At 42.5% G+C, this 16480-nt stretch overlaps 1 protein-coding gene and 1 long non-coding RNA gene across 6 annotated transcripts in view; one reads left to right on the forward strand and one right to left on the reverse strand.

The window, feature by feature from the left end:
• Window positions 1-16480, forward strand: part of LOC140895602 (uncharacterized) — a 29864-nt gene that overhangs the window by 3651 nt on the left and 9733 nt on the right. The window lies entirely within an intron of this gene.
• GALNT3 (polypeptide N-acetylgalactosaminyltransferase 3) overlaps window positions 5850-16480 on the reverse strand; it is a 50172-nt gene continuing 39541 nt past the window's right edge. For 2 of the 5 annotated variants that reach the window (XM_073305701.1, XM_073305702.1), the window contains exons 8-11: window positions 12897-13028; window positions 11822-11923; window positions 7649-7801; window positions 5850-7046 (exon numbers count right to left, since the gene is read on the reverse strand). In XM_073305701.1, coding sequence (XP_073161802.1) covers window positions 6924-7046; window positions 7649-7801; window positions 11822-11923; window positions 12897-13028 — 510 coding nt within the window. In that variant the 3' untranslated portion in view covers window positions 5850-6923. The other 3 variants (XR_012154282.1, XR_012154283.1, XM_073305705.1) reach the window with 3 other exon arrangements.

Consider the following 16480-nt stretch of genomic DNA (forward strand, 5'->3'; position numbering starts at 1 on the left):
CCATGCACATTCCTGAAGAAAAGTGTAGATCAGAGAAGAGTGTGGTGGAGGCACCAGAAACAGCTGCTGCTGAGTTTAGTTCCTTAAGTCGAGATGATCCAGGACTGTGGACCCACTTGAGCACTAGCCTGAGGGACTTCCTTGTACTGCATGGGCCACAGCAAGTGAAAAACTTCATGTTCCACAAAGACAATGAAAATAAAAGCTTCCATCCAACACATTACTGGTGTGAAATCCCCAATGGTGACAAAGTGGAGAGGCCATGGCTTATGTGCTCAAAAACCCAGAATGCTCCATACTGCTTTTGTTGCAAACTCTTCCAGTCTAATGTTCCAGCCACACTGGGTTCTACAGGAACAAAGGACTGGAAAAATCTGTCTAGAAATCTGGCATGCCATGAGAAGGCAGCAAATCACCAGAGAGCATTCCATAGGTGGAAAGAGCTTGAGATGAGACGAAGGTTAAAGGCCACCACAGAGGATCAGCATCAAGAGAAGATTGCATCAGAGTCTCTTTACTGGCAAAATGTTCTAAAAAGGCTCATTGCCATTGTGAGAATGCTTGCTACCCAAAACCTAGCGCTGTGTGGCATTTCAGATCAGCTGTATGTGCCAAACAATGGAAACTTCCTTAAAATTGTGGAGCTGATGGCTGAGTTTGATGCTGTACTCCAGGAACATCTAAGAAGAGTCACCACCCGAGAAATGTACACACACCACTACCTTGGAAAAACAATTCAAAATGAGATCATACAGTTACTGGCAACAAAAGTCAAACAGAAGATTGTGGCAGATCTGAAGTCAGCAAGATATTGCTCTGTTATTCTGGGCTGCACACCTGACATCAGCCATATGGAACAAATGACTTTAATGGTGCATTTTGTAACAATAGAACCTAGTGAAAATGTCCCTGCAATGGTGACTGTCAGAGAGCATTTTTTAGAATTTATTGACCTTGATGATACTACAGGAGCTGGTATGACAAATGCGCTTCTTAAAAAGCTGGAAGATACGGGAATTGCGATAACTGACATGAGAGGTCAGGGCTATGATAATGGTGCCAACATGAGAGGAAAGAACAGAGGAGTGCAGACACTGATCCGAGAGTTAAACCCTTGAGTTTTTTTTGTCCCATGCAGTTCTCATTCATTGAACGTGGTGGTCAGTGATGCAGCATCAGCTTCTAGTTAGGCTGCTAAATTTTTTAATGTAATTCAAAGCATCAATTATTTTTCTCTGCATCAACTCATTGATGGCAAATTTTGACACAACAGCTGGGAACATCCTCTCTGACACTGAAACCATTGAGTGCCACACAATGGGAAAGTCGAGTGGAGGCGATAAAACCTCTCAAACACCAAACTGGGAAGATAGATGTTGCCATTATGGAGGATAATACTATGATAGGAACTGTTCATTGGAGAACAGTGGCAGAGGGAAATGGAATAATCAGAAACATACATAACTTCAAATTTCTATGTGGCTTAGTGTTGTGGCATGACATACTGTTTGAAATAAATGTTGTAAGCAAGAGACTCCAAGGTGTTGACCTTGATATATCTAGAGCAATGGAATAACTGGACACAGGAAAGTCATACCTACAGTCTTACCGGTCAGATGAGGGATTTCAAAACATTCTGAAGAGTGCACAGAAATTGGCAGAGGAACTTCACACTGAAACTATTTCCCACCCATTCAAGAATACAAGAGTCACCGCAGAAGACATTTTGATTATGAGGCACAGGATAATCCCATAAGAGACCCCAAACAACAATTCAAAGTTGAATTCTTTAACCAGGTGCTAGATTGTGCAATACAGTCAGTTGAAGAACGTTTCATGCAGCTCAAGGAACACAGCAGTATATTTGGGATGTTGTATGATATTCCAAAACTCCTCACTGTAGCTGAAGAAGACCTACGCTAGCAATGCAGGGCACTAGAGACAGTGTTGACATATGATGACATGGGCGATATTGATGCGAGTGATTTAGGTGATAAACTAAAAGCCCTTTCAAGATACATTTCAGCAGGATCAACTCCAAAGGCTGTTCTGGAATATATGTACACAGATATGATGACCACCCTCTTTCCAAATGCTTTTGTTGCTCTGCGCGTACTTCTAACACTTCCTGTAACAGTTGCCAGTGGAGAACGCAACTTCTCCAAGCTGAAGTTAATAAAAACACATCTACGCTCCACAATGACACAGGAGAGGCTGGTCGGCCTTACAGCCATCTCAACAGAGCATGAGCTGGCCCAGACTATGGACCTTCATTAAGAAGCAGTTCAAATCTTTGCAACCAAGAAGGCACGGAAAGCACCACTTTGATTATTCAAACAGATAAAATGCCTGTGTTTACTATGCAGACAAGAGAAGTTACATTTGCTGTTCAGGCATTTGAAAGTTAAGTGTTACTTAAAATTTTTGAACAAGGCATTTTAAATTGTTAGTTCTCCTTTAGTGGGGTAGGTAGCAGAGCAGTAACATGAGAGGAGTAGAACAGGAAGAAGGCAGAACTGAGACCTTTCAAAGTTTTGGCCCCAGCGAGGGGGTAGGGGGGTGTCATTTGAGCTCCTCGCCTCAGGTGCCAAAATGTTGTGGGCCAGCCCTGGGCCTCAGGGCCTCATCGGGTTTCCAAAATTGTATGGAGGGCCGGTTAGGGGGCCTGGCCCTCCACCCCATCCAACCCCCCCTTGCTTCTCACCCCCGTTCCCCCCCCCGGGACTCCTGCCCCATCCAACCCCCCCATTCCCTGTCCCCTGAGGCCCCCCCCAAACCCCCACCCCTGACTGCTCCCCATCACCCCATCCAACTCCTCCTCTAACTGCCCCCAGCCAACCGCCCCTGACTGTCCCCCACTGCCCCATCCAGCCCCCCCTCTCCTTCGTGACTGCCCCCCCAGACTCCTGCCCCCATTCAACCCGTCCACTATCCTGATCACCAGCCCGAACTCCCCTGCACTCTGCCCCTCCTTACCACACTGCCTGGAGCACCGGTGGCTGGTGCCTCTACAGCTGTCCCATCCAATCACCAGGACAGGCAGCCATGCCGCCCGGCGGCACAGTGAACTGAGGGGCGGGGTCAGCCTCCCGGGCCAGGACCTATGGGGCCGGGCAGGAGGGTCCCACGCGCTGTAGTTTGCCCACCTCTGACCTAAAGAGACCTAGCATCCAGGTCACGGCAGAATATGTCAACTCTAAGCCTGTAGGTGCTTGTACACAGCTGTGAGCCCTCTCCTTAGGAGTCAGGCCCCTTAGCCAGTCATTTTTTCCTCCAAGACAAACAAAAGCAGATGCCCACTTCCCTCTGACCCCCAGTGTTTACAACTTTTAGGTTTGCTGTGCAGGCATTCCCACAGAACATGGGGTAGCCACATTCAAAGTCCTTTCAAAGGTGAAGTGTGGTGTGGTGTGGGGTTGGTCACGCCATAGGAGATGGTCCTATCCCCCCACCTCGGGGAGACTGATCGTAGTTGAAGCCGATCCACCATTTATAAATAGGTAACTATGCATATGAGGATAAGTTGCTCAGCTTTTCTTCATCATCCTGGTGCTAGTGCACCGGGCTGGCTTGTGCAAGATCTTTGTGCCGCTTTCCTCTAAGAAAACTAAACTGTGCCTGCAAAGGGCATTAGGTGACTGCAGTATGTTGCTGTCATCCATCTCCCAGCCTTCAGTTTCTTAGACCTTTCTGGGTTTTTTGAGAAGACCAGAGGAGGATGCAGCAGATCCCTTTAAACATTGGGTTAGAGAAGTCACACAGGATCTGAGAAACCTGCAGGCAATTGGCCTGTTCTTAGGGTTGCTTAGGGATTTGAACTTGAGTTTCCCACCACTCATCAGTATGCTCCATACACTGGGCAAGAGCAGTCTAGAATGCAACTTTGTAGCATTATGTATAAATAATGAACTAGGCCTTGGGCTAGAAGAGGGATTGACAACCTTTGGCACGCAGCCACTCAGAGAAATCTGCTGACAGGCAGTTGTTTACCTACAGCGTTCGCAGGTTCGGCCGATCGCAGCTCTCACTGGCTGCAGTTCACCATTCCAGGCCAGTGGGAACTGTGAGCGGCTGAACCTGTGGTTGCTGCAGGTAAACAAACCATCTCGATCTGCTAGTGGATGTTGCTGAGGGGTCGTGTGCCAAAGATTGCTGATCCCTGAGCTACACAAAGACAAAGAATGATGCTCTAGCACCGCGGGGGAGGGCTGGTTTGGATCTTAGAAGACAATTTTCCAGGTTCCTTCTGGGACTAACAGCACATCCCCCTCAGAAAGGGGGCTGTGCCTATCTGACGTGGTGGGAGGTGCTCCTCGATACTTGGCATTCATAGGGGAGAGATCTTTTTCCAAGAAAAGGAGAGGCCATCAGTCTCTAGTACATTTACCCAAGCTCTTTTAGGGATCCACCCATCCTACACTGATGTGTAGCAAGACATTTACCGAGAGTTAGGCCACCCATATTTTGCATACCCCCATTTTGCATGGTTGGGGTTGCAGTGGGCTTGCCTGGGGAGGGGTGGGTAAGAGCAGGTGAGGATGTAAATACCACCTTATTTTGTGGTAGAAAAATAAAAATGTCAAATTGACTGCAATCATACTATGATTGTAGTTTCAGAGTCAGGGCAGTGCTAGTGGGGCAGAAGAGTAATGTTTGGCTTAAATGTTGAGTAAGAACAGGAGGTGAAAGCTGTACTAGAAATGGTAAGTGCTAGAAGAAAAAGATACTTAACTAATAAGAGGAAGAAACAATGGTGTTTTTAAATGCCTGACATAGAAGTTAAAAATTAATTTCATACTAAGCCAACAGCTACAGTGAGGTTTTGATATTAACCATTTCATAAAACAAAAAAGGTCATGCTTCCCCTGTTCAATGGTGCTTTGTGTTTTTGTTTTCAATACAATGTAGCATTCACTGAAGGGCTAGAAATAATATTTTTATCCACAAAATAGGCACAGTACTTGCAAAAGCAGTGCAAGCCCTCCACCGCTGTATCTTAATCCTGACACACAGGGACGTCTGCTTTAGAAAGTACTATAATTTTTAGTATCAGAGGGATCTGTAAAACGACAAAGAGTCCTGTGGCATCTTATAGACTCAGACGTATTGGAGCATAAGCTTTCGTGGGTGAATTTCCACGACATGAATCCGACGAAGTGGGTATTTCCAGAGGCAGGTATAAATATGCAAGCAAGAATCAGGCTAGGGATAATGAGGTTAGTTCAATCAGGGAGGATAAAGGCCCTCTTGCAGCAGTTGAGGTGTGAATACCAAGGGAGGGGAAACTGCTTTTGTAGTTGGCTAGCCAGTCACAGTCTTTGTTTAATCCTCAGCTGATGCTGTCAAATTTGCAAATGAACTGAAGCTCAGCAGTCTCTCTTTGAAGTCTGGTCCTGAAGTTTTTTTTGCTGCAGGATGGCTTCCTTTAAATCTGCTATTGTGTGTCCAGGGAGATTGAAGTGTTCTCCTACAGGTTTTTGTATATTGCCAATCCTAATATCTGATTTGCGTCCATTTATCCTTTTATGTAGGGACTGTCCAGTTTGGCTGATGTACATAGCAGAGGGGCATTGCTGGCACATGATGACGTATATTACAGAGGCACCGCATACTGGCTTGGCTTACTTTCACCTCTGGAAAGGGGCAGTACAAGTAGTTGCAAGGGGAAATTTGGAGGCAAATGCTGATTTAAAGGTGTTTATGTAATCAATTACCCAAGGGAGAACACTGGGAAAAAAATGCTGTACTTCTAAAATACTCACATATGGAAGAATATAAATAAAACAGCAACTGTGCATCTAGAGTATCATCAAACTATATTTGCAAATTTATTTTCTATTAAAAGGCAATATTTCATTATAAAATTCTGTAATGCAGTTGGACTCTCCTTCTGAATGATTAACAACAGAAATCAGACACTCAAGGGAAAAACATAAAAGGAATTGCATATACGCATTAGAAACCCGTACAGTAGACACTACATGAATCACTAAGACAGGCAGACAAAACAGTAACATTTATTGACAGAATAAAAGAACAGTAATGAACAGAGCGCTAGCAACAAATAATAGGTTTATGTTCTGCAATTTATGAGAACTATGACAAATACAAAAAAAATCTGCAGTTTAGGAAATCTCTGGCAAAAACAGTAACGTGTATTGGATTCAAATAAAAAAAGCATACAAGATTAATACCAGGACAATACATATTTTCCATTTAAAGAATACATGAATTACATACTTCAATAAAAATTCTAAAGGAGTTTTTTTCTTGCATTCAGCAAAGATTGATGTGCTAGAAATTGAGTGGGTTAAGATTTCCCATTGGCTTCATCTCGGGAGTCCAAATATTGTTTTAAGTGTGTAAAATTGGAGAGAGAAGTGCTAAGAATGTTTTTAAATTTTTCCTTTCTCATTTACTTTTCTTTAAGTGAAACTGTCAGCAGAAAAGTCAAACAACTGAGTGCTAAAACAATATTACCACTTATAAAGGCACAATAGTTTCCAGACACTGTACGAAGATCCATCTCCTGACCTTCATTGACCAGTTTTTCTGCAGTCATTACAAAATGAGAATATATAAAACCCTACACTTTATCCCAAAATAGAGGAGATTACAGTATCTGTAAAATCAGTGGTTAATATAAAAAGCTAAGCTTATTGTGGAAATTACATTTCCAACATATTGTAAACATTTTTGTTACCTGTGGAGACCTCAAAATATTCTTTGGTATTTTTTACACGGATGCTTAAGGGATCTTTGCAACTGTGCAATTTTATACTTTTTAAATAAGAAAATTGCTCTTGGAATATTTTACATTAGCTAACTTTGCATCATTTTAAAAAATGAAGTGTGCATATATCCTTTTAACAAAGCGGATGTATCTTTTTAACCAAATATTTCCTAGTTATAAGTAGCTGTACTTAATTGTTTTGGCCAAAAACCCATTTTTGGAATAGATCTGATGGATTACAGGATACCAAAATTGGATGTTCTCCATTTCCCGTAAGGCACATATTTAATGCTGCATTATGTAACAGTTGATCCTAGAGAGGAGAAGGGAGGGAAACAAAACAACACACAGAGTAAGTTTAAATGTTTGTTTGTAATTTTTTGTGAATTTACTGCTAGTTTTTTAGGGTGGGGCCCAACAGGTAGACTCAGAGACTGAAACCCTATTTATTCAAACAGGTAAATCAGCATGCAATGGCACAACAAACTGCCCCACATTGTCCCACAAATTTATATCAAGCTGTCAGGGAGGGGCCACTTCTAGGGATGAAAGAAAAGTCCATTCTCTATGCCCAGTTGATCCTTGGCATTTCCGCCAAGAGAGTTCTACATGGGTGCTAGTGCACCAATTGTTTAAGTTTTTTGTGATGTGGACATTTCTCCACTGGGACAGGACTGAGGCCATCATTTTACATTTGCCACAGCATAGCCAACAGAATGGGCTGTATTTCAATCTGCAACCTAAAGGTGAAAATGTCTATACACTTTTTTCCCCAGGGCTGAGCTATCCATTCTTGTCTTTTGCTATAAATAAAGTCGTGTTAACCCTGTAGCAACTCGTAATTGATCAAAAACATCTTTTCTTTCAATTAAAATAGATACATCTTCATTTACTGCATAAATTGCTTGGAAGTACCTTTCGAAGTTCCCACTTCTCTTCTCCAGGGGTGAATGTTTTTTTACCTCTGTAGTTACAGACCTGAAGCTGCACTGGTCCTTGAGAAGCATACAGACAAAGCTCCTTCTGAATGTTATGTCGAATCTCAGAGTGTTCAGAGTATTCAAAGTACTATATAAATAAAAATTAAATACATTTTAACATATATTAGGTGGAAACAAGCAACCACAGCACTAAATTAATTCCTTGAAATTCCATGACAAAAACAAGTCAAGTTTAAAAAAAAGTGCATCATTCTAGAGAGACATGGTGGGTGAGGTAATATCTTTTATTAGACCAACTTCTGGTGGTGAGAGAGACAAGCTTTCGAGCTACACAGAACTCTTCTTCAGATCTGGAAAACTAACTCAATAGCTTGTCTCTCTCACCACCAGAAGTTGGTTCAATAAAAGATATTACCTCACACACCTTCTTTCTCTAATATCCAGGGACCAATACTCCTACATCACTCTTGCATACAACATTGTATCATTCTGTTATCTAACAGTTTAAATACAGAATCCAGGTTCAAATATTTATCATGCATGTTATGCAAATATTTACATAAGTTAAATATTCATATACATTTGCTTACATGGAAACTTAGTAAGTATTACAGCTAGTATTTTTAAGTATTACACAAAAAACTATGTTACAACCTTAATTCAGCCCCCTGAATTATGATAAAATCTTTTATTATATGATCACATTACTATTTTTCCATAGGCCCCTGCCTCATAAAAGGGGCCAAATTAAGGTTGCATGCACTACTTTAATTTTAGCATTAAAGCATAAATTTAGCACTTTTGATTACTTGACTTTTAATGTATTTCTTCTATGTAATCTACTATCATTTTTTTAAAAAGCAACTGAAAAAAACAAATTCCATCATGTGGAAATGTATTGATTCCCACTTGGTTCATTAGCAGGGTTATAACCTTTATGTCCACAGCACAGATCTCAGCCACTTGACTTCATAGAGCAGGGGTGGGCAAACTTTTTGGCCTGAGTGCCACATCGGGGTGCCTCCCCAAACAGCCTGGCCCCCGCCCCCCATCTGCCCCCCTCAGAACTCACAACGCATCCAACCCCCCCGCTCCTTGTCCCCTGACCGCCCCCCCCCCTCGAATCTCCACCCCATCCAACTGCCCCCTGCTTCCTGTCCTGTCCCATGACTGCCCCCCGGGATCCCCTGCCCCTTATTCAACCTCCCCGCCCCCTTACCATGCTGCACAGAATAGCAGGACTGGCAGCTGCGCTGCCTGGCCAGAGCCAGCCCCACTGTCATGCTGCCCAGTAGGAGCTCGCAGCCCCGCTTCCCAGAACGCTGGTGGCACGGTGAGCTGAGGCTGTGGGGGAGGGGGAACAGCAGAGGCGTGGCCAGGGGCCAGCCGGGAGCTCAAGGGCCAGGCAGGATGGTCCCACAGTCTGGATGTGGGCCACAGGCCATAGTTTGCCCACCTCTGTCATAGAGGAACTGATAACAATAGTAGATTGCTGTCCTCTATGGAGGCTAGTCACTAAAAGGATATGTAGGCACACATTTTGCCAGTGTGTTTCACAACCATTTGCTGACCACAGAGGAACACTAAGATTTAGGAATCCCGGGTTATTATGGGAGTGCACTCTAGTTATTCCAGAAAATTCTGCCTATGTCCCCACCTAAAAGCTAGCCCTTCCAGCTGGTGCTTGTTACAGTTCCAGCCTCCTCTGTTCTCATCTCTCTCATTATACCAGTCTGTTCATCAGCGCCAAGTCATGATCTCCCTCATCCCTTCAACTTCAGGTCTCCCACACCCACATCTCCCTAAGGCTCTTCACCCCAGTCTCCCCCACCCCAACCTACACCACTAAGTTTGGTTCTTCACTCCTATGCACTCCAGTCAGTCAGCTTCCTCCTCACTATCTGGACCCTAGCAGGGGGAGCACTGAGAATACAGACTCCTTGCTCTCAGCTCCTGAACCCAACATCACGAAGGCCCCTGATCTCCAGGAGGAACAACTGCAGAGAAAGTCCTCTTCAGCCCATGCTGACCTGGGATGCAGCATGCTCAGTGTACATGGAATATTCACAGAATTTAGCTCACAAACTCTAACATATCTCTACTGAGCATATGCTTAACAGAGATTTTAGACAGTCAAAAGTCAACCAAGTTTTGGCAGGTTTTTACAGGGACGGTAAAGGCACATCCCCAATATCAGTATGACCACCTTTCCAGATTTTAAGCCCCTACTCCAAAACAGAGTTGCTAAATATGGAGTTTAGTATTTTTCCCTAATCTTTCTGAGATATAGCTGTACCATTTTTGCTGAAATAAAAAAAATTACCTTGAGGCAGACACCCAGCATGGAAAATTTCAACCCAAACCAATGAAGTTTATCAAAGTTTATAAACAGAAAATGCATTGTTATAACAGGAAGTGCTGAGCATCTTTAACTGCACACATCACTACCAGCACCATCTATTATAAATACAGATTTTAAAAGAATTTTAACAAGATTCACAATATTATGATTGAGCAGAAAAAAAAATGTGCAATTTTGCTTCACTTCACCAAGACAAATTGTTAAAGTAGATATGGCAGACTCGGCCTTTATGTGGCAGATCTTTTAATACCATGCTTTTGTACCAAGGTTGGGTAAATCGCTAAAGAGATTAATATAGAATCATAATCCCTCAAGTAACATAGTGAATGGGATCCAAAGGAAAATGCTGTGTAACATAGCAAGTCAGCTAGCCCAGACCTACAACTGCCCTTTTCTCATTTAAATTAATAGGGAAAATTTCCATTTACTTTAATGGTGCAGGATCAGACTCCTAGGTTGTGCAGCTGTTAAATACTGAATATATCATAGATAACATCCAATGATTTTACTGAGAAAAAGAGACATAAAAAAAAAGATTTGAGGAAAAAAAACAGGTATCAAATCAGCAGTGAGATAACTTTTCAGTTACAACTATTTTTATTAAACACGTACTGATGTTTACAGTGGTTTTAGTAACATTTACTACTAATGACTGTGTGAGGCAGCATTTAAGAAAGCAGCATAGACCGTTCTTTTTTGTTTTGTTTTTTAACACTACAGTAGTGGCTAGAGGACCTGAGTCCTCTATCAGAGATGCACTGTACTGTATGCTGTACAAACACACATTAAAAGGCAATCCGTGCCCCAAGAGCTGTGTGTCAAGAAGAGCTCCTGTTGGGAAATTCAGGAATTTAAAATGTTATATTTCTCAAAATGCTAGATTGGCACAGGGCAGACCACTCTGACCTCCCACTATGAAGCTGTAAGCATGACAGGGCAGGTAGCTCAGGCCTGGCTGTTCGATCATGCACTGACAGTTTCCCACCGGCTTCCTCCTTGACAGCGTGAGTCCTGGTGACAGAGAAAGAAGCAGTAGGAGGAAGAATAAGAGAAAAGAAGAGTCAAGATAACATTTACAAAGGAAAAGCGGGGGAAAAGAAGTGTTTCTGTAGCAGAGACGTCAAATGAGGAAGAACTGCAAGTTATGTGACAGAGCCAGTGAACTGGTGTCATGTGGCTGAGATATCTATTCTGTGCACTTTCAGAAATTTTTTCATCCAACTGCCCCTGTAAATTCCACTAAGGGAACGCTTACTGAGTAGCCCAGTAACCTCAGAAATGGAGGTTTAACCCGTCCTGAGAATACAGTTATACTAGAAATTTGCACCAACAATTTTCTAAATTCAAAAGAAATGGTCCTCCGTAATACAGTTTGCAATTACTGCAGTGTCAGCTTCTGCTATTATAGGTGAAGACACCCAAAGCTATTTCTTTTAACTAATTTCAAACCACTTCTATGGTAAAAATACCATTGTGAGTGTATGCAATTTCTCACTTGTATGAATGCGCCTGGGTGTTTGTCTGTCTAAAGTTACATGTGCAGTTTTTGTGCAAGCAATTTTGAAGAATTGAACCATAACAGCGAAATATCACAGAAAATTCCTTGCAATTTTTACATTTACTATCCTCTCATGCAAGAATATATAGGTAACAAAAACCATTAGCTTATCTTCATACTAAAATATGTATGCCAATACTACTAGAAGGAAAATTAAGCTTGGGATAGGGATATGTTATAGCTGTGTGGACTAGCTGTGAAAGAAATTAAGTACAACAACATTTTACCTGGTTTCCCCCAAGTCCATGACAAGTATACATAATTAATGGTTTGCCACCATGGTTATTTTCGCCAACATCCAGACATAGACGTCTACCTACATTTTTTAACTGAAGAAAACAGGTTATTTTTGCATATAACTAAGTTATTTGAAACTTGCCAACAATTAAAAAGAGTAAACAGCTATTTTACTTAAAGTTCTATCTTTAAATGTACAACCCTGTCCACACTAGAAGTTAAATCTTTGCTAGACAAAACCTCATTATTGTATTCTGATAGTACCGACAATAGGTTAGGCATTGTGCACACACTCAAGTAGACATATTCTATATTCTGAACAGCTGGCAATATAAGAAGGCAAGCAACCTATTAAGGTTGTAGGAGACAGCTAAAACAAAATAGTTTACAATAAACATTCACTACTCCCAAATGCACCTGACCTTAACCAATATTAGTAGGCTAATATAGGACTATAACACGTGAGGAGTAACATTGTGGCCTTATAGATGAGTGCTGAGAAGGAATCCACATGCAAGAGACAGTGTGGAAGGAGCCAAAGACAGTTGTGGGAAAAGCTAAAACAGGATTCTAGCAGTTTCCCTCATCAGTTTGAGCAGGGATTTCTCTCTGAAAACCACGTTACAGACCATCTAAAGTTGCATTTATACTGACAGTTTCTGGAAAAATCTCTCACCATTTAACTAACACTGCTGCTGCAGCCGCTTCAGAGCTAGAAAATATAGGAATACTAATGTTACTACCATCTGAACAGGGTTATCAGACATCAGTCAAGTAAAAAGGGCACCTGTGGAGCTACATCAGTGCTAGTGATGAGGGAGATTTTCATAAAAAATACCAGTATACACAAGGTTAAAAGAATCAGTCTAAAGAATGTTCTTCTAGCAAAATTTGGAGAAAAGAATTCCCACACTAGTCAGGGAAATTCTAGAACCATGCTAACAATAACTGAATTAAACTTGCTAGTACTATTTTTTATTCTACTTTAGGGTTGAAATCAGGCAAACTTTAGTGGTAGGATTATATAGTGAAACAGAAATTAACCAAAATTGGAAATACACTCACAAATCCAGATAATGGAGGATTCAGGTCTGGTACATATGCCTCAGGATAAACATTATTTAGATACCAAGTAAAATTTTTACACTGTAGCCGCTGCCTCAAATCAAGTCTTTTTGAGATGTCTCCAAATGTTCTCTGTTGGGAAAAAACACCCCAAAACACTAATAAATCAGATTTATATAACTAATGAAGATGCCCTGGGGAGTCGCACTAAACAAGTGCTTGAGTTTAACATTTAAATCTAAAACTATAAATATCTTTTAAAAAAATACTGGGTTGAAACAGAAAACAGCATTTAATAATTTAATACATAAAAATTGCATCTATTTGACTTATAGAGACAAAGTACCATTGACTTCTTGCACATACTTCCAACTGCTACAGGCAGAGCAAACCCATGCTTCTTCTGAAGCAGTGCTGTAAGGGTCCTCAGTGGCAACAGGGAGCAGAGAAACATTGGCTTATTAAGGCAGACAAGTTGCTATTTAAGCAATATATAAGGCCCTTTGTTTTCAATTTTTACTGATTTTTACTGAAAATTTCCCAAGTTGAACAAAAAGCTAGTTGGATTTTATTTTTTTAATCAAATTTTCACCTAAATTTGGACCACATAAGTTATGAAAATACCGATTATGTTAAGAAAATCTAACACATTACATTAGGTTAACAATAAATTAGTCTAAGTGTAAATGTGAGGCTGTCAAAGTAAGGCAATGTAGTGGAAGATACACACACATATGCAGTGCAGTTTAATGCTGTGTGTATGTACCGTCCATGTACCGTTCATGAAATAAAACACAGCATTAAACTGCTTCTGTTCTGATCTGGGATACAAAACTAATGAAGGAATATATTCCGTTCATTGCTAAGCAGGGCTTAGGGCTGTTGTCAAACTGCGAAGGTATATCTAGCGGGGCCTGCATGGGGTTAGTCTTGACTTGGATAATAAAGTGGAGAGCGTGCTTATAAAATCTGCAAATGACACCAAACTAGGAGGAGTTGCAAGCACTTTGAAGAACAAAATTAGAGTTCAAAATTACCTTGACAAATTGGAGAATTGGTCTGAATTCAACAAGATGAAATTCAATAAAGATAAGTGCAAAATACTTCAATTAGGAAAGAAAAATCAAATGCACAACTATAACATGGGGAATAACTGGCTAGGTCAGGGGTGGGCAAACTTTTTGGCCCAAGGCCACATCGGGGTTATGAAACGGTATGGAGGACCGGGTAGGGAAGGCTATGCCTCTCCAAACAGCCTGCCATCCGCCCCCTCCCACTTCCAGCCCCCTGACTGCCCCCCTCAGAACCCCCACCCATCCAACCGCCCTGCTCCTTGTCCTCTGACCACCTCCTCCCAGGACCCCCACCCCCTATCTAAGCTCCCCTGACCACCCCGACCTCTAGCCACACCCCTGCCACTGAAAGGCCCCCCGGGACCCCTGACCCATCCAACCCCCCACTTTTTGTCCTCTGACCGCCCTCTCCTGGGACCCCTGTCCCTAACTGCCCCCCCCCAGGACCCCAACCCCCTATCCAGCCCCCTGGCTCCCTGTCCCCCCCCCCACCAGGACCTCCTGGGACTCCACCCCCTATCCAAACCTCCCTGCTCCCTGTCTCCTGACCGCCCCCCTTCCCGAAACTCCACCTCATCCAACTGCCCCCGTCCTTGGACTGCCCCCCGGGACCTCCTGCCCCTCTCCCCCACCCCCTTACCAGGCTGCTCAGAGCGGCAGGACAGGCTTATTGGAAAGCCTGGGAGGTGGGCAGGCACAAGCCGCGCTGCTGGCGTGACTGCGGGGGAGGGGGGCTAGTGGAGGAGGAGCCGGGGGGCAAGCCTCCCCCGCCAGGAGCTATGGGGCCAGGCAAGACAGTCCCACGGGTTGTAGCTTGCCCACCCCTCGGCTAGGTGGTTTACATCAGGGATGAATTTGGCCCAAAGTTACTAACCGTGGTTTAGTTTACAGCCTAAAAAGGTACACATGGACAAGATTCAAATCTCACACTAGATACTTTGTTATAAAACAAAATTAATAAATGTGAAAATGCATCTAAACAGATTATTCTATTTTAGATGTTTTACTGTATATTTTGATGTAGTACAGAGATTCTCAAGCTGTGATCCAGGGACTGCTTGGGTTCACAAACTAAGTCTAAGGGGTCCATGAAAGACAGACTGAAAACTGACTGAACAGAATTCAACTCTATATACAGACAACAGATTTCCAAAGGGGTCTACACCTCCATTTGAAAATTTTTAGGGATCTGCAAATGAAAAAAGGTTGAGAACCACTGATGGAGTAGTTACAGCAGAAAACAAATTTCAATTAAGTGTCAGTGTTTCTTCTATCTCAAGGCAAAGATATTTCAGTAGCCTGATGGTTGCCTAATACATTTCCACTGTTCAGGAACTTAGTTGTAGTTTTTCCTACAAACTTTCTGTTCACAAATCATTTGCTTAACAGCAGCAGCAACAAAAGGCAGCTTTTTAAAAGTCACCAAATTTTGGGCAGTGAAACCATTTATCAGTTTCCAGCATTTTCATAAAAATACGCCAATTCAATTTTTTTTTTGCTTACAAAGGGCTTTATTAATGAGCAAATGGCTATATTAATAAGCTGTATAAATGAGCAAAAACATTTTTATGATGTAAAAATGGAATTATGCCATTTGGTAAAATGAAAGGCCTGCAAAAACTGTTTTTTGAAATAGATCCATTTTTTTACTTTTTATTACTCCACCAAAAGCATATTTTTGATCATCAACATTTTTCAAACAGCTCTGTGATGCGGCTTAACCACTTCTCTAACAGGTGACAGGCGTAAGAGCCAATTAGTGCACCTGTGATTGATGGATTGATTGCCTCCTGAGCTGAGGGGGCAGATTTAGGTAAGGATCATTAGACACCTGAATCTTATACAGAATCCAAGGTATTCAGTAAAAAGAGGACTGGACTCTTCTGTGGAGAGAAATCCATGGGGTTGGGGGGCAAAGATAGGGTTTAAGCAAGTAAGAGGCTCCACAGGGAGGAGGTTACGTTCCTGTGGGGGAGGTTCTAAATTAGGGTAGTTAAAAACACTTCAATGGAGTGAAAGAGGGATTAGTTCAGAAGAAAAAGGAGAAGCTGCGAGGATCTAGGAAGACTCTAGGGGCCTGAGAACTAAAGGGAGGCTGTATTAAGCACAGAATGTGGGGAAAAAGCACAAGGAGGCTTAGAGTTAGGAAGTGGCCCAGGGAAACAGCAGCATGTCTGAAGAAGCACAGCTAGCTGCTTCATACAGGGTCTCTGGGCCAAAAGCCAGATTAGAGAGTTGGCCTGGTTACCCCTAGTAGCCCCTGAGGCAGGGGCATGAAAGTGCAGTGGAAAGAATATTAAGCTCAGGGTGTGACTGAAGACTGACCCCAAGAGACAGGCTTAAGAATAACCCCAAGAGGTTTTTGGACCTAGTTACCCTGGAAGGGGACTGAACTTTATGGGACTTGGCTGGAGGACTGAGCCGGAGGACTGAGCCACAGAAGACCCAGTGAGAGGTATAACTATCTATAGGATAGGCTGGTGACAAGGATTCCTTGCAGCATTGTACTCT

The sequence above is a fragment of the Lepidochelys kempii genome, chromosome 11, assembly GCF_965140285.1.
Source record: "Lepidochelys kempii isolate rLepKem1 chromosome 11, rLepKem1.hap1, whole genome shotgun sequence".
NCBI lineage: Eukaryota > Metazoa > Chordata > Testudines > Cheloniidae > Lepidochelys > Lepidochelys kempii.